This window comes from Aulonocara sp. 'chitande type north' Nkhata Bay, linkage group LG8 (genome assembly GCF_057382095.1).
Source record: "Aulonocara sp. 'chitande type north' Nkhata Bay isolate Kocher_YH1m ecotype deep benthic linkage group LG8, A_spYH_male_GT1.1, whole genome shotgun sequence".
Taxonomy (NCBI): Eukaryota; Metazoa; Chordata; class Actinopteri; order Cichliformes; family Cichlidae; genus Aulonocara; species Aulonocara sp. 'chitande type north' Nkhata Bay.
The window spans coordinates 23302262-23320475 of NC_141351.1; the positions used below are offsets into that span (position 1 = coordinate 23302262).

An 18214-nucleotide genomic window follows, 5' to 3' on the forward strand; every position below is an offset into this window, starting at 1 on the left:
AATGGTGTTTCTTATTTTACGTGATACACAGTGTACTGTGGTGAATGCTCTTATTAAACATGGCTACATTTTTAATTCATGAGGTCAGCCTATGCACCAGTAGTCCCTGTGAGCCAAAAGCACCGACTTCAGACGGCTCTAATAACTCTGTTTCAGACTGGCTTTTCTAATCTTGGATTTGTATGATGTCATTGAGAGGGGTAACCCCACATAATGGTCATCTACGGCTCACCCACCTGATGTTCAAATAAACAATTTAAGAGCAGTGGCCAACCAGAGGAACGTTTGGTCAGTGGGACGAGGAAAAGGAGCAAAGATGTCCCAGTGTAAGAAAAAGAAGGATTAGTTTGAAGTGTGAATTATGCAAAGCTGCTAGATTCAAAATACTGTGGAGGAAGCTGATTGGCTGAATATTATTGATTATTTTTGAGGACAGAAAGCGATTACACCTCCTCCTGTTGAGCTTTTTGTACATTTTATACATATATTTTATCATCATCATGGGAAGTCGCCAGCAGGCTAGGCCTCTTGCAGCATAACTAAGGGAGGATTCGGGGTCACCTGATCCAGCCCTAACTATAAGCTTTATCAAAAAGGAAAGTTTGAAGCCTAATCCTAAAAGTAGAGATAGTGTCTGTGCTGAATCCAAACTGGGAGCCACAGAAGAGGGGCCTGAAAGCTGAAGGCTCTGCCTCCCATTCTACTGTTAAATACCACAAGTAAGCCTGCGGTCTGAGAGTGAAGTGTTCTAATGGAGTCATATGGTGCTATAGATCATTAAGATAAAATGGGGCCTGATTTTTCAAGACCTTGTATGTGAGGAGCAGGATTATAAATTCACTTCTGGATTTAACAGGGAGCCAATGAAGGGAAGCCAGTATAGGAGAAATCTGCTCTCTCTTTCTAGTCCCTGTCAGGACTTTTCTGCAGCATTTTAACTGAAGGCTTTTCAGGGAGTTTTTAGGACATCCTGATAATAATCAATTACAGTAGTCCAGCCTGGAAGTAATAAATGCACATACTTTTCCAACATCACACTGAGACAGGACCTTTAGAGATATTGTGCAAGTGCAAGAAAGCAGTCCTACATGTTTGTTTAATATGTGGATTTAGGGACATAGAATAACTCCAAGATTCCCCACAGTGTTACCTTAGGCCAAAGTAATGCCATCCAGATAAATATTTGTTTAGACTCCATATTTCTAAGTTTTTAAGGCCGAGTACAATAACCTCAGTTATATCTCAATTTAGAAGCAGGAAATTAGACGTCATCCAGGTTTTAAGTCTTTATAAAGTTATTACTAGTTGATTTATATCATCTGGCTTCACTCTCAGATAAAGTTGGGTGTCATCTGCATAGCAGTGGAAATGTATGCTTTGCCTTCTAATGATACTATTTAAGGGAAGCATGTATAATGTAAAAAGTAAAGTCTCTTGAGGGAATGGGGTTTGGTGCAAAAAGAAATATAAGCTAAAAGAGCAGCTTTGAATTTTAGTTCTAGATTTCATTAACTTCAGCAGATATAAATGCTTGGTCTGATCAAGGCAAACTACTGAATTAGTTTGCAATACACTTTGCAAAGAAGAAGCACGGTGAAATATCTCTTAACCCTAACCTGCATCTTTTCATGGTTACAGAGAATGATAGTTGTTGAGTTGGAATTTGAAATGGTAAAATTATAGGTAACAATGACATAAACCAGAAGAGAACAAATGCAGAGATGACCGGTCAGGAGAGGGGAGGCAAGAAAACAGAGCAGAACAGGATGGAGGTGAAAGCGAGCAGATAAAGGTGGCAGTGAGACTCAGTCTAGAGGCAGAGATTAAACTGCACGGGAGCTAAACGGAGCTGAGATAAGGAGCAGGGCAGTGAGCGGGCAGGCAGAACATTTAGAGAGTCAGAGGATGGGAGGCAGAGGCTTCAGGGTAAAAAAAAAAGTCTCATTGAGAGAGAAAGAGAATAAAAGAAGCTGTGGAAAGTGGAATGCATGATTAAAAAGACAGTTCCTGGATTTCCACAAGCATAAATAAAAGAGATAATGCATGACTGGTTTTGTTGCAGTCACAAGCCCTCAGCGTGGATACTATCTTCCCTTAATAACAGGCTCGGCTTTTCATTTCAGGGTTCCCGCCAGTTCAGCAGAAGGACTTGCTCCCTCATGTATTATTAATACTGCAATGCAACTTGTTGACTCGCACTAAGGGGCCCCGTGGCATGCTGATGGACCGCTCTGCAGACAAAACTATATCAACAGCATCATCATTATGAGCACCATTGGACAAGCAACCAGCTCTGATTGGATTATTTCCCCTTGTCATGTGGCCTGCAGGTTCTGTCTGACAGGCCGAGCTCAACTTGGTTAAGCTAACAGGCTAATCTAATGCTGCTGTAGTCACACACACACACAGATGCCTCGAGGTCGGCTGTGTGTCACTCTCTTCGTCTCCAGACCACGAAACAATTAGTTGTCAAGCCCCAAGGTTCCAAGCCGGAGCATACCGGGAAGTGGCGGGCCTGGGGTTGCCTTCTGATTGGATGCCCCTGGAGATGAGGTGAATGCCAGCTGGCAACAAGCGCGAGCCAGACAGCCAGGCTCAGTCGCGCAGTATTTGAGGGACAATACAGCGCTGGCAGAGGCAGCCCGCTCACTTTCATGTGGGATGTGTGTTTGCGTATGACAGCATGTGCGTTTGTGCTATTTCAGACTGGCTTACTTTGAGCAGTTCTTTGGGAAAATCCTGGCCATCGTTCAGTCCTTCCAGGTTGCCAATGAATTGTGTGCATGACATCCTCTTGCCAATGTTCTGGAAAAAACAATAGACATTTAATATTTATTATTTCATGCTAACACACATTCCTTACCTCTTTATTTCACACAAAGTGCCTTCAACTTAATTAATGTCAATTTTTATTGTAAGTGTCCCTCTGACTATGAAAAGTTATGGAGAAGCTGTCAATGCAAAAAGCATTAAATCACTGGTCAGGTGTCAAAATTATTAACGCTGCTGAGTTAGTGTTTGATGAGATAGCTTCTCATTTAAATGGTTACTTTTTAGATACTTTTCAGGCAAAGTCTCTCTGACAGTTCAGTGAATAGACCGTATTTATAGTCTTGGCCAGAGTCTTACATCCGCTCATTCTCGGGTTTAAATAATTTCTTTTGTTTCTTTCGCTCAGGGTGAAATGGTTGTACATTATACATGTTTAATGAGTTTAAAAAAAACAAGATGCACAAGTATAAACTTATTTTGTAATTTCTCTAACCCATACAGGCTCAAATATATACATACATCCCCACTAATATTTAGTTAGATGTCCCCTAATTTTTTGGCCACATGCTCGTGGTAGCCACCAATGAGCCTCAGGCATAATACTGGCTGGATATGTGTCCACTCTTCTTGGCAGACATGGTAGAGTTTGTTTAATTTGGTTGGTTGGTCAGGGTGTCACACAAAACTAGCTTTTAATCATAATCCACAGGTTTTCACTACGTTCAAGGTCCACAATCTTTGTCTTGTCTGATGATAAAGCTTTTCTCCAGAAGGCATCTGGCTTGTCCATGTGGGAAGATGTAAATTCCAGTCACTTGAAGGTGTTGAAGTTTTACATCACTTCACAGTCCATGGGGATGTAAAACTGGCTTTACTGTGGACAGTGATTAAGCCTTGGTGGTTACTGAACTCAGCAAAGTGGTGACGCGTCCTAATAACCTGTACTTAGAAACAATAATGTGAATTGATGCTCTTGGAATCTGCAGACATTTGGGAACATCTCCCAGAGACCTTCCCAACTCTGTGGTTCTCCTTATTAGTTCTCTGGACTTTCCCATTCTTTTGAGTGTTGGTTGATCCAGTGAGTGCTCTCAAACAAATCCTTTTTATTCCAGTAAAAAGAAACTACCAGTTGTAGTCAATCATGATCACTAATGAGAAGTTAACAGGCCTCGGGCTTGCCAGGTTAAAAGACATTTATAGAACCGTCATCATCATTTATTCAAAGATTTAAGTGAGTGTGTACTTCTGACTCTATGTTGATTTGGAAAAATCCAAAATAAATTAAAACTTGTGCACCCGACCTGCCAATCAAAACCAAATCCAATTATAATCACTATTAGAGGGTATTTATAGAAAAGAACCGCCAATATTAACAGGTAGAGTCGCAAAAAAGTTAACAGTTAAATTTGTTAAAATATGTAGAGACTTTCCTGATGTGCTCTTCCATGGAAGAGCCGCTCCCTGATCCTGTCACCTCGCAGCCACTTTAATTAATCATTCATCCACTGAGCTGCACTATCACACAGAAGAGCCACCAATGGCCCAGATTTCCAAAGGAAGGCTCTGATTATAAAAGCAGCAGATTAATGATGGAGAAAGGAGCTCAGCAGGCAGACCTGCAGACCCAGATGAGATGGTGATCAAACCGAGTCTTATACTAAAAAAAAAACAAACTCCGCACAGCTAATCCAAAGGGCCTCTGAGGAGAACGCAGCTCTTAAACAGCTCTCTTTCTTTGTTTATCATGTGAGCACCTACACACTTGCTGCACACTTCCAGCTTCACTGAAACACACTCGAGCATTATACCTACCTGACCATGCAGATCAGTGTTAAGCAGCATCAGGGCACAGGTGAGAGTGTGAACTGCATCTAAAACGTGGAAACACTGCGTTAGCTTTCTCTGCAAAATGACTCATCTGCGATTATGAAACTAGTTTTACTGGGAACTTGCATAAATACAAGTGCATCCTTCTAATGTGGTTTTAAGGCGAACAATACTGCTTTCATATATGCTGTTAATTTTTACTAGCCTGCCACTGCAGTCATTACACAAAACAAACACCACAGGTACTACAGTTAGTCCTGTTTATGTAGTAATCATTAACTGAATAAATGCATATTAATTTACCAGCTGCTGTGAGAAATGAAATGATCTTACTTGGTTATTACACCTGCTAAATTACCTTAAAAGGACCCATTATGCTATTGATCTACTGATTTCTTCTCACTTATTTATGCTGCGACTATTTAAATCTATAGGAAGCAAAAACAAACAACAACCCATAGACACATATATACATAAATAAATTTATACCAGCATTCACCTTCTGATGGTATCACTTTTGGGTTGCAGTCCAAGTAACGCCTGGAAAAGTGTGACAGCACCCTCTCCCTCTCCTGCGTCTCCCCCATCAGCGCAAACTGCCTGAGGAAAGTCCTGCAGCACAAACACAAAGTCAGCAGATGGTTGCTAAACACCAAAATGGTTACAGATGACCTGTTTTAAACTGTTTTACCATTAAAGTGCAGTAAAATAACAGATGTAGTGTTACATTACTATTAAATTTATTAGACTCTTTTTTTTTATTTTTTTTTTTTAAACACGATAGTTGTACTTCTAGCTTTAGTGTTTCCATGAAAAAAACAACATTGCAGGGAAAAACAAAGTCATTTAAAGCTTCATCATTGTTTTCAGCAACTGAAGGTACTAATTCAAGCATGAAGTAAAATAAGATTAAATATAATTGGATTTTTTATATTTTAAGTATTTTCTTTTAAACCGTAGTCATCTCATGTATTTTTGGAGTCTAATTTTAGACTTTTGTTGTCCTTTATTAGAAGTGTTGAAATTAAATAATCAAATTCTTTTTTCTTTTGTTTTTAAATCGGACGCTTTATGTTCCTGAAATTCATCATTTTCATGTTCCACCACATCACCAAAATATATTAACACATGAAAATGCTGGAATGACTGAGTCACATGCTTCTGAAGTAGATTTTGTCCTTTTGAACATTTTAATTCATTTTCTCTGATTGAAAATGATTGGTGAGTTTATTTTCTCTTACTTCATGTTTCTGAATGTTTATTACGTACTTCCTGTTTTAATTTGATAGTGTGTGTCTGCTGTGCCTTTACTGTAGTTTTACTTCCTGTTTGTCATTTGATGACCTTCGCCTGTGCCACAGTTTTTCCCAGCTGTGTTCACTTACCAGATTACCCTGTGTGTGTGTGTGTGTGTGTGTGTGTGTATCATAGAGTTGTCTTCATTTAGTTGTAATGTCTGTTAACCTGTGCTGGTATCGTGTCTGTTGGATTTGGTTCAAGTTTTGCCTGCAGACTCTTCAGTGAACTTTGGATAATCTATAATCAAAGGCTTTTTCTTACGCAGCCTGTCTTTGTGTTTGTATCCTGAAAGCCAAACATACAATGACGCCACACTCTCACTCAAGAAACAGAAAAATGTTCTTTAATTACATTTTTGAAATCTTAGTGTAAAATCCTCTTACATTTACTTAAATACAAAGTACAAAGTCATGTGACAATTTAAAAACTGACTTAAAATAATCCTAATGTCTTTTTTAAGTTTAAAAAATACCATACATACTTTCATATGTTCATAATATTTCCAAGAGATTTAACACCAGGATGTTCTTGCTTTTAATGTTTCAATTAAGATATTAGTCCCTGAGCCTGGAAATGATGTTTTATTGCAGGTCTGACATATTTAATATGCTTTTGTTTGTCTTGAATCAAACATTGCCTTAATATTTCAGGCAATCCAGATAGGTTAAATGAATGAGTCATTTCTGGCACATAAATTGTTATTATTGTGCCGTGTTGGGAGCAGCTAGTTATCTCCCATCATGCCTTGGGGATATGTGTGGCTGTTTAAGATGTTTATTGTTTATGGTTACATGACTCTAACTGTTCTTGTTGATGCTGCAGAATAAATTCAGCGACAGTTATTGTTGATGGAAAGAATGTAGTACCATGAGTGAGCTCAGGCGACCCTCTGAAGCACAGTGTAGTATAGCTTCAGTAAGTTCAATAAAGAGCTCCCCCTATCTGTTTGGAGTAGAACAACAGGCTCAATCTCTGTGTGGCTTCTCTGTTGTTAAGACTTCTCAGTTTGCCACATTTCTTATGCCAATTATTATTATGCAGATTAATTAAAGCAACACTATGTAAAACATTGAACTTCCTTAAAACAGGGGTGTTGAAAGATTAGAAGCTTAAATGTTAAAGAGTTAAAGTCCCAGCTTTTGTATATGTAATGTACAAGGAGTTTGTACAGAGAGTAATCTGTTTGACTTTTTTCTTGAATGGAACATTTTTACACAGTAAAAATGTTACACTGATTTTAAATCCTGTAGATTATTACTTTTTCTTGAGCAAAGTTCATAAAGAAAAAAAAACAACAAAAAACCTCACAGTATTGGTTGTTTTTCAGTTTATGCCCAGAATGAATAAATCTAATAAATAAAGATAACAAACATAAACCTCTTTAACAGCGTGCATGTTTATGCTGTCAATAGTCTTTCACTGCAATTTCACAGCTGGCCTCTAGAGAGCAGTGTTTACCAGAGGAGGGCAACCACAAAAGAAAACAAAGACATCAAATGTGCGTTTTTCTCTCTAACTGGGATCAGCATCACAGAGAGAGAAGAGGTTTACACCAATAATCAAATGCTTTGTTGATTTTAGGGGAACTCTTGGCCATTTTTCAGTAATCTAACATCAGGCGTCTCTGTCAAAGTAAAAACTGGTTTAACTGTGATTTCTTACCGCAGCGCCTGGTCCAGAGTGAGGCCTGTGAAATTGAAGAAACTCAAATACTCTTCTGCAACCATGCGACTGAAGTCATTGCTGCAAATAAGCAAACAGAGACACAGTAGAATTATACGCAGGTTTATTAGGAGAGAAAATAACCGCGGGAAGAAGCAAAGAAACTACAGCGATCATTAAAACTCAGAGTGTCAGTCAAACACTCGGATGGCAGCTTTCTCAGCTCGGTGAATGGGCTCAGTTTGGGCTGTCAGTCAGTCGGCGTGCACTGGCACAGTCAGATTGAGATGCAGACCGGAGGCCAGAAACACAGAGAAGAAAAAGGGAGGAGATTCCCAGGGTGCAGCTGTCAGAAGACGAGAAAACCCTTTAATCCCAAATTCTTTCTCATCAGCACGAGCAAAGCAGCTGACAGACTGACGGGCTGATCGAGCAGCGGAGGAATGCAGATCTGCTGTAACACGGCGCTTTTTAAAGGGGAGCAGAGTAATAAATGTGCAGGAAACTGAATTTACATGGGTCACAGTTTAATGGCTTTCATTAAATAAAAATAAGATGCTGCAGGAAGGAGATTTTTACATTCATCTTACAGTATGATGACACGCAGTAACCTCTTATTGTTATTGTTGATTTTTTAGTGACAGTAGTAATACTGTAGAGGTTGATTTTGTTGAATTATTATTAATAATTCATGATGCATATGAATATAACATAAATGCTTGGTGCATTGCATTGAACTATCTTAATTAAACTACAATGGAGTAGTTTGATTGCCTTGCAGCCCAACCTTGGCCTCCAATCATGTTTGACCAGGGTATGTATGCCTTCTTCCATCTCAGGATCACTAAAATTAGACACATCCTGTCTTAGAATGATGCTGAAAAACTAGTTTATGCACTTATTACTTCTTGGCTGGACTACTGTAATTAAACATCATCATCATTATTATTAGTTTGTACTAAGAGCTCCATAACAAGCCTTTTAGTTGATCCAAAGTGCTGCAGGTGAAGGCTGATAGAGCCTTGTGGCTGAATGCAGCAGCTTACTTCTTGCTGAGGTGACGCGCTACATCCGACTTCCTGAAGCCGTCCAAGTTGAAGAGACGTTTGGCCAGGCGTTTGGCCGCTGCCACATCGGCACGATGGCTGCCGTTGGTCAGGGTGTCACTGCTGCCCAGGCCCAGCCTGTCGCTGAGGTCCTGGTCCAGCTCGGAGTCGGTCGCTAGACGGGCCTTCTCCCTGCTAAGGGGTAAGATGGGAAGGTGGTGGTGTAAGACAAAGTGGAAAGAGTTATTAAAATCAGGTGCTGAGAAGGAAATAAAGAACATTATGGTTAACAGAAATGGTGAATAATTCAAAGGGACAGTGCAAAAAAGGATAAAAGGGGGAACAAAGAATGACGCTGATATAATAAACCCCATAAATCCAGTTTATCAATAATTTAATGATATTAATGTTTCCTGTGTAAGTAAAGAAAACGAGACCAGATAAAAGAGAGATGAAAACAGCGAGCCTGATCGGGGAAAAGCAGCAAAAAAAATGTAAAAATGTGAAATAAAATAAGAGTAAAGACACGTGATGAATCCTGAATGTGCTGGAAACAACCGAATAAACAAGCTGAGCATCACATACATCAGAACATATGCAGATCTTTAATTTTATATTCAAACACAGCATGCCGTATGATTATGTAGTTTATTAACTGCATTCAGAATCTCCTCTTTTGCCAGCTTTCCCACTTTTGTTATCACATCCTAATTAAGCCCCTTCAAAGCATTAGCCAGTTCAGAAGTGTGAAACTTATTACATCTGAATTATTCCTGTGATAATAATTTAAGCATGTTATGTCACACTGAGCTAAAAGAGAACTACTTTTCCATCCTCTGCTTAAAGATGAATGAGGTCTCTGAGTTCACTTGCCGAAAACTCAACATGACTTTGGCTTTTTTGTTTTTTGTCTGTGCCATCTAGAGCTGCGTGGCCATTCTGGTCACGCCAGAGAAAACAAAGACAGTCCAGCAGCCCAGAGATGTAATCCAAAAAGAAAGAAAGAAAGAACGAAAACACTTCCTGAATAAGGCGAGCTCTCACTTGGATCTCTCGGCATGAGGAGCGAGCCAAGAAAACCCACAGGCTTCGCTTCGCTCATTCACACATTCTCATACTGTACATGAGTCAGGCAAATCACACCAGAGCAAACAGGGATTAAAAACAGAAAGCCACAAGGGTTCAAAGGTCAACTGTGGTTTCACAAAGCACACAGAGGATCAGCCGGTAAAATGTTTACTGAGACTGAGTCTGAGGTCCTTGTGTTAGCATGCTAATTTGCAGTAAACACAGTGCAGTTTGGCAGATGGGCGCCTTTATTTTGAAAATATTTTTATTTTGAGTTTTAAAAAAAACAAGATAATGGAGAAGTGTGCATTTTTACTAGATTGTGATCCAAGATGAAAGTGGAAGGATGACTACAAGTGGGAGGAGTGAATGCCTTATTATTTCATTACTTTTAAAATAGAAAGAATTTCCCAAATCTGGAATAAAGTGTGTCTTTTATTATTATTTATCATTACCTCTATTTTAACAGGAAGTCCAACTGAGATCTCTTTTACATTAAAGACCTAACCAAGATAGGAGCCATAAAAGCTGAAACGTCTAAAAAATGCTACAAATACAACATAAAATATTTAAATTATTTCATGTTCGAAGTGCAACCGCTCAGAGGAGCGTAGCTGGTAACTGTTGGTACTGGAAAGAGAATAAATGGGTTTATAGAGGAAAATATACCATTTGTGTTTTCTTTGAGCGGTCAGTGATGACCAGTCCACCAGATCTCTTGTTGTTTTGTAAATTCTACAGCAATGGAGTCAATAGATGTTGAGAAAATGAACAGAATCAGCCCATCGCCGTAGAAAAATGTGAAGTAGTGGCTGAAAAGTAACCCCATCTGTGGTCATAACTCAAACTTGGATCTCTGATGTGCTCTGCTCCGACCTCTAAATGTGGACAAGAATCAGTGCATATGAGGGCAGACAGGGACGGGGTCATAAAAATCACAAGAATGATCAATAGATTTGTGACACTGTGTTGGATAAAATACAGAGTGAATCTAACCCTAATGGAAAAAAAAGAAACTAGGCCACCATCTCCCAGCAAAACTGATTTTTTTACTGTTTAATTTTCCATCTGTTAACTGCAGAAATTTGTGCACCAATGCTTCAAACAGATACTCTGATGTGGCCTGCTGGTACAGGCTGCTAGAGGAAAAGTCGGGGGGTCTCTTAAATAATATGAGTTCAACAGCTGTTAAGACAATCCACTAAAAGCCAAAACATGTCAGCCTGCTGCTAACTTTAGATACAAGGTCAGGGGATCAACAGGAATCGTGGGCATTCACGACCCGGGACCATGAATGTCCCAGAAGATGCTGAAATAGTAAAAGAAGTGATGACCTGCTGGTGGTGCTAGAGCTGAGGAAGAGTGAAGTCCTCTCTCACTAGACTTCAGACTCCACGATGTCTGAAGTGCATGTATCCACAAAACATCGAGTAATTTATGGGAAAGTTTAAATAAAAATCCAAACGTGAACCCAACAACTCAAAATCCCTACAAGAAATGGATATTACAATCTAAACCGATTTTTTTAAAAGCTCATTTAAAGCTAATTTACCAAACAAATAAGGATATTTCTTTATTTGATTGCAGCTATTTTTAATTTTTAAAAAGTCTATTTTGTATTTGTGTTAACTACAATGTTTTTTTTTCACAGCTAGATTTAGTTAACTATAATACCTTAGTCCACACCACATTTTCATATAACAGTCTCTTCACAAGGCACCAACATATTTTCATCAATACCAAAAACATCAACCGAGGTTTTAACCTCAGGAATGTCTACACCCATAAACATCCGATAAAAAGTGCAAATGTGAACCCAACAATTGAGCAACTGAAGCAAAAGTGGAAAGAAATATGTATTTTTTAACTGAAAGTTAATTAACATTTAGTTTAGATTTATTTAAACAATTAAATAAGAATGAAGTTCACTAACGGTTGAATAGATGTTTTTAAAACAAGATGCAGTGTTCTAATACTTTTTATGGCACATATAAGTAAGCCTCTCCCTGGGCCTTCAGCTTTCTTCCTGTTAAAACTGAGTTTTTTGTTTCCACTGTGCTGATATAACATCTGGGAGTCGTGACTGTTCAAAGCCTGATGGTAATGGATGTCTGGAACTTTATAGCCCTCCATGCCAGAAATTTACAATGACATAAAGTTCTGAACCATCCCGCGATCAGCCGTCATCACTAACTTGAAATTAAAAGTCCAAAGCGAAGGAAAAAGTTGGGCAAACGTCTCGATGTTCACGAGAGCTACATGGGCAGTCAGACAATTTTCCCAGAATTACTGTTATCTGCATATCTGCACGTCTGTTCCACAAACATGATATTCAAATGTTCACATATACACGACAGACAGGTGAGACAGGTTCCTGGGTGTTGACCTACCTGTGGCAAGACCGCCTATTTTCTAAGTACCTCTCCTCCCCGGCTGCAGACGAGCCCTGACAACAGAAGACGGCCGGCGTCCTCGCTGGCGTCACATGGCCGGCGCCTCTCCTCTGACCGCTCGCCCGACTGAACCTTCTTCTCCCCCTCGCCTCGTACCCTGAACGCATCGCCGTGCACTTGGCAGGCCTAATGTAGGAGAACACCTGCACTCTCTCCCAGGAGGCCAGCAGGCTTTGACGCTCCTCTCCCGGGTTTCGAGGCTGACTGAGACTTCATGGGTGCCTCCTTTCTTTCCGTCCACTTTCTCACTCTCCCCCTGTGTTTGCTGTCATTTGATCCTCTCAGCAAGCCTCCTCTCTCCCCCCCAAAGTAAAAGAGCTGTTTGTCCTGCAATGCCTCTCGGACTCTATCTTTTCCCCTCTGAGTCTGTTTGCTGTTGTTTCTCTTCCCTCTTTTCACTCCTCCCTCTCTCTTTCTCCCTCCCTGTTCCACTGTGTAAACTCTCACTGTCCCCTACTGACCTTGGATTCAAAGCATGGCATGAGACTTGGCTTGTCTTTTCCCTAAAAAAAAAAAATCACCCTCCTGCATTCATTCCTCTCTCCGTCTACACGCATCTCCAATTACACGCACTTGGCATGTCCATCCTTTGAGTGTTGTTCAAATTGTAGTTTACCTTGTTTGTGATGTAAGCTTTTTTTTCACACACCTACACAGAACACCAAAAGTGTGAAGTGTCAGGTTTAAACTGCTGGGTGTGTGTGCCCAAACGGTTTGCTCTGCTGCCTCAGGCAAAGAAAAGGTGGCCTTTTGTCTACATCTGTTTACAGCATACGCTTCATCTGGGCCTGCAGGAGTGTTCATAATTATGAGATTACGCCAGCACTGTAGCTTAGGCTCTGCCACCTGTTAGCATTGTCCCATCGAGAGCCAGCACAATGCCGAGAGGGCCTGAGAGAATTCCCAGTGTCAACCTCTGCTTTAACGGTGTCCACGGATAATTGAACCCCCTCTCAGTCCACTGGGCAGCTCGACACAATGAGCCACTGTCTAATGGTACAGAGCATCTGAAAAGGGTGATGTGAGGGAAGGAGGAAGAGGAGGAGTAGGAGGAGAGGGAGGAGGGGAGCGAAATTCCAACTTTTATCAAAGTATGGACAAGCCTTCAGGGATATTTGCCTGGCCGTCTCACTCCTGGATTCCACAGCTTCAGGCCAGCAAGAGTGCGATAAGATCAGCACTTAGCAAACATTTGCCTTCACTGTTTAGTTCATCAGGAAAAAATCTGAAACTAAAGTACGAGTTCAGGTTTACAAAATGAGACAAAATGAAGCTGCTTTGTTTTGTAAGATTTTGACTATGAATCCGCTGAAACTTGAGACCGATTCCTTCCTTGGACACACAAACACACTAAAACACACACTGTGATCGGGCTGCAAGTCACACACCTGCAACATATTACGCTCACTCTTTCCAAACAGCACTCGGCAGGAAGACTGCTGTCCTCTTACGCCATCTTGTGGCGAAAGCAGCAGCAGTGCGCTCACTCCACCTCTGCAGTGCTGTCACACTAAGTTAGGGTGACATTCACAAAGCAGTCACACATAAGCAGAGTTGGAGACACCGAAAAGCAGAAACAGGTGGAATCTGTCACATATACCGGCATGTGCGTGTCAGGGCTATCTGCATTCAGATAAACACTCTGCAGAGAGACAAAATGAAGTCTTTGGGACAGTCAAGGTGAGTCTCTCGCTGCTGCAGCCGCCATCTGCTGTGCATCACACATCCGTGCATGCACTTCACGCACACACAAACCCAAAGAAAAGGGTGCATGTGCATGCACAAACACACGCACAGACAGATGGATACACCCATACACGGCTGGCAGACAGCAGAGGGACCACAGGCGGCCTTCTAACGACCTTCACTTTAGCCTACTCGACTCTCCAGAATAGCACTGCTGCAGTGCTCTGTGCAGGGAGACAGACAGAGGCAGAGACGCTCGTTAGTCTGGAACCTGACAACAGTCCATTAACAGGGCTCTGACCTCAGATAGGAGACAATCAACGCTGCATTAGAACTGAATCTACTTCAGAAACTCTGTGATTTAAAACTCCATTCAGAGAGAACAACTCTGACTTTTCATCCACATAAGACAACAGTGGCGGATGATCGCAGAATCATTTCCATGGTAAAGAGAAACCCCTTCACAGCAGCCAACCAAGTGAATAATACTCTCCAGGTGGTAGGCATATCAATATCCAAGTCTACCATGAAGAGAAGACTACATGAAAGTAAATACAGAAGGTTCACTGTAAGGTGCAAGCCACCCATAAACCTCAAGAATAGAAAGGCTAGATGGGACTTCGCTTAAAAAAAAAAAAACATCTAAAAAAAAGTTCTGGAGAAACATTCTCTGTACAAATGAAACCAAGATCAACCTCTACCAGAGTGATGGTAAGAAAAAAGTATGAAGAAAGTGTGGAACAGCTCGTGATCCAAAGGATACCACATCATCTGTAAAACATGGCAGACACACAGTGTGATGGCTTGGGTGTGCATGGCTGCCAGCGGCACTGGGACACTAGTGTTTACTGGTGATTCGACACAGGACAGAAACAGCTGAATGAATTCTGAGGTGTTCAGAGACTTACTGTCTACTCAAAGCTAAAAGCAGTCAAATGGATTGAGAGGCGTTTCATAATACAGATGGACAATGACCCAAAACATACAGCTAAAGCAACCCAGGAGTTTATTTAAGCAAAGAAGTGGAACATTCTTACATGGCCAAGTCGGACACCTGATATATATATATATATATATATATATATATATATATATATATATATATATATATATGTATATATTAGGGGTGCAACGATACACAAAATTCACGGTTCGGTTCGGTTCGATACTTTGGTGTCACGGTTCGATATTTTTTCGATACAAAAAAAATGTTCATGCCTTCTTAATTTGTCATTTATTAAAATTATAAATATATATTTTAACTCAAAAGTACAGTTTTTAAATTTAACCCTAACCCTTGTACGTGTTTTTTATTTTGACAGCGAATGCGCACCTGCGGACCACTTATGTGCAGCCCTGGTTATTTAGCTCGTCATATTGCAGCCACAGAAATTCTTTTGTCCATGAAACCATAAAGCTGCACTTTCTTTTTGCCTTATAGTCTGATTTGTCATAACTTCTCCGTTTTGTGGTAAGCTTTTCTTTGGCTGTCACTTCTTCACCCTGACCTGTCTTATTTGGCTCAGCAGAACTGAAATGCTTTTACACACTCACTCACATAAGCTCAGCGATTCTCTGCACGATCAACCTCTCACATGTTTAAGCTGCGGGAGATTTCACTTGTCATGTTTGCATAGTAAGCTAACGATTAATAAGACGATGTCAGAGGAATTGGTGCGCAAATTATCATCACTCACAGATCAGTGCTGTCGCTCTCTATACACAGTTCGCATGATTGCAAAGTGAAAGCAAAAAAACAAGCGCAAATTCAAACGCGACTTCAATATGTCACATATTGACAGTGGCTCACCGATGCCAATGACATAATTACCCAGCTACATTTCTGAAAGAATGCAAAAGCATTGACATATATTTTTCTTCCTACAATAGCCCGACGGGCAGGGCAGAGATAGATTTTGGTAGCCCGACTGGAAAAATCGCTAGCTCCGGGACATCGGGCTAGCGATATTGCAAGCCCTGTATCTGATTGAGGAATCACTCATCTTTGGAAAAGAGAGTTTATTACAGAGAAATGTCTCTTTCCAAAATAAAAGCTATACTATCCGCTTCTTCTGGGCTATATTCTCAGCAGCATAAGGAGAATCATGTGCTAACAGCTGTCTAAATGACTCGGCTAAAGTTAGTAGCATGCTTGTTGTTTTTGTCTTTGCACTAGGATGATGTCGGCATAAATGTGCAGTCATATTCGTTGTGTTCCCACTAGTGCTTTCAGGTTAATCTCGTTGAAATGACCTTAAGGCCACAACACGGCAAATCTCCGTTAACGAGCTACCGCCGATTGCCCCCTGCATGGGGCTAGACGGCCAACACGTTAACGAGCTAACTGTGCTAACACACTAGTTCCCACCCATGTAATTGAGCATTGCACGGCACATCCAACATACTGTTTTACTTTAGTCCATGACTCGCTTACCTTCAGGGTCATACGTCACATGAAAACCAAAATAATTCCAAACGCCACATCTGAATGAGGGTGGGGGAGGTGCCCTGCGCTCTTCCTTCTGACGATGCTGTCTGTGTTGAGCGCTCAGTGGATCTGCGCTCGACAGTGCAGCCTAGGCGGAGTAGTCGAACGCAGATTCACTGAGCGCTCAACACAGACAGCATCGTCAGAAGGAAAGTTGATAAAATAAATTACAAATGTTGTATTGTTCGATACATATGTGTACCGAACCGAAAGCACTGTATCGAACGGTTCAATATCGATACGAATATCGTTGCACCCCTAATATATATATATATATATATATATATATATATATATATATATATATATATATATATATATATACATATATATATATATATATATATATATATATATAAACGCATAATCTGAATCTGTCCGTGTGGGAAAACAGCTTATGACCGTTGGAACATCTCCTTCCAAAAACCCAGATTAATCTCCTGCTGGAGCAGCCTCCCCTGCCTTCTGGTTTCAGGCTCTCTGCCAGATCCTGGCTTCAGGGACTTTCCGCTGTTCAGCCACAGGAGCGTTAGTGAGGTCCGGCACTGATGTTGGCTCATAATGCCAGGCTGGGTGGCAGGTCGGGGTTCGACTCAGTGAAAAAGTCAACTTTAAGCATATTAGACGGACCTGGATTTGTTTGTTGTGTGTTGTAGAATTAGTATTTAAAGGGAAAAGGATTCAGAAATACAAAAGATAAGGTCCTGTTTACATACTGTAGCTTTGCCTGTCCAGAGAGGTTTATATTATTATTATTTCTCAAGTGTAGTATATATATATATATGCTCTGCATAATGTCATAGAAAGAGGGATCCCTCCCTGATACAGTAAGTTGGCTTATAAGAAGATGGAAAGAACGCTACAACAGCTTATTTCAGGTAGAAGATGAACTGATGGGCTGTACTAAGCCCACTATATGATAAATTAGGCTTTGAACTACAAAGTTGATGCAGCAGAGTGAAAGAATTAAGATACAGAGATGCAATGGAGCACTTTTAGTATCACTATGCTGACATATTAACTCTGTTTGCACTTGTTACATGTTGTGCGGGCGGATCGTAAGTGGACACTGGAGACACGTCAACGTTTACAGCTGTGTGTCCAAGGAGTCTCCTTGTGTTCAGATTTCATTACGGTATGTGTCACTTCTTCTCATTAAAAAATGGCCTTCGACCGGCGAATTTATCGCCAGTCAAGAGCGAGAGCTAAATTTAAAGCTTTTGCTCATGTTGACATTGGAAGGTGAGGTCATTTCAGAGAAGCAAAAAGGAGCACGAACAGATGAAAATCGGCCCCCACACCCTGTGACGATGGTGTATTTTCCCCTTACGGCTCCTTCAGGACACATTGACCTTAACATGTGAAATAGATCCTTCCCCCTTTTCATCAGACCCTGATCTCAAAGAGAAACGGCGATAAGCCTAATCGTTATCAAGTTTCTGTTCTCTGTTTGTGGGTTTGTGACGTGCTCTGTTAGTCAGAATAAGGTTGATGTTTTGGGGGATTGTATTTCCCGCTCTTCTGATGTGTTTTACATGTGTTTCCTGGAAATCAGCTGATAATAATGGCAGTGAAGACAAGTTTGGATGATTATTTTCTGAGTAGTAACGGCCTGGAGCACAGTAGCAGTGCAGGAGAAAATGAAAGGGGTTTTCTGTAACCACTGGCACTGTTTGAATGACCGGTTCTTAAACAGCACTTTTCTCCTCTACTTGAGCACCAAAGCACTTTATACTTCATGCCTCATTTACCTACTCACACACATTGATACAAACACTTTTTCTGCATCTAAGTGTTTTATATCTAACATTCATGCATCAGGAGCAACTGTGTTTGGTATCTTCCCCAAGGATCATTTGGTATGAAGACTGGAGCGATCGAACCACCAAACCTGCTCTACCTCCTGAGCC

The 18214-nt window shown here is 40.7% G+C and overlaps 1 protein-coding gene across 2 annotated transcripts in view; it reads right to left on the minus strand.

The window, feature by feature from the left end:
• Positions 1-18214, minus strand: part of LOC147323807 (uncharacterized) — a 99849-nt gene that overhangs the window by 46727 nt on the left and 34908 nt on the right. For both annotated transcript variants that reach the window (XM_086304401.1, XM_086304403.1), the window contains exons 6-10: positions 8610-8804; positions 7564-7644; positions 5102-5214; positions 4588-4646; positions 2716-2805 (exon numbers count right to left, since the gene is read on the minus strand). In XM_086304401.1, coding sequence (XP_086160527.1) covers positions 2716-2805; positions 4588-4646; positions 5102-5214; positions 7564-7644; positions 8610-8804 — 538 coding nt within the window. The remainder of the gene's footprint in view (positions 1-2715; positions 2806-4587; positions 4647-5101; positions 5215-7563; positions 7645-8609; positions 8805-18214) is intronic.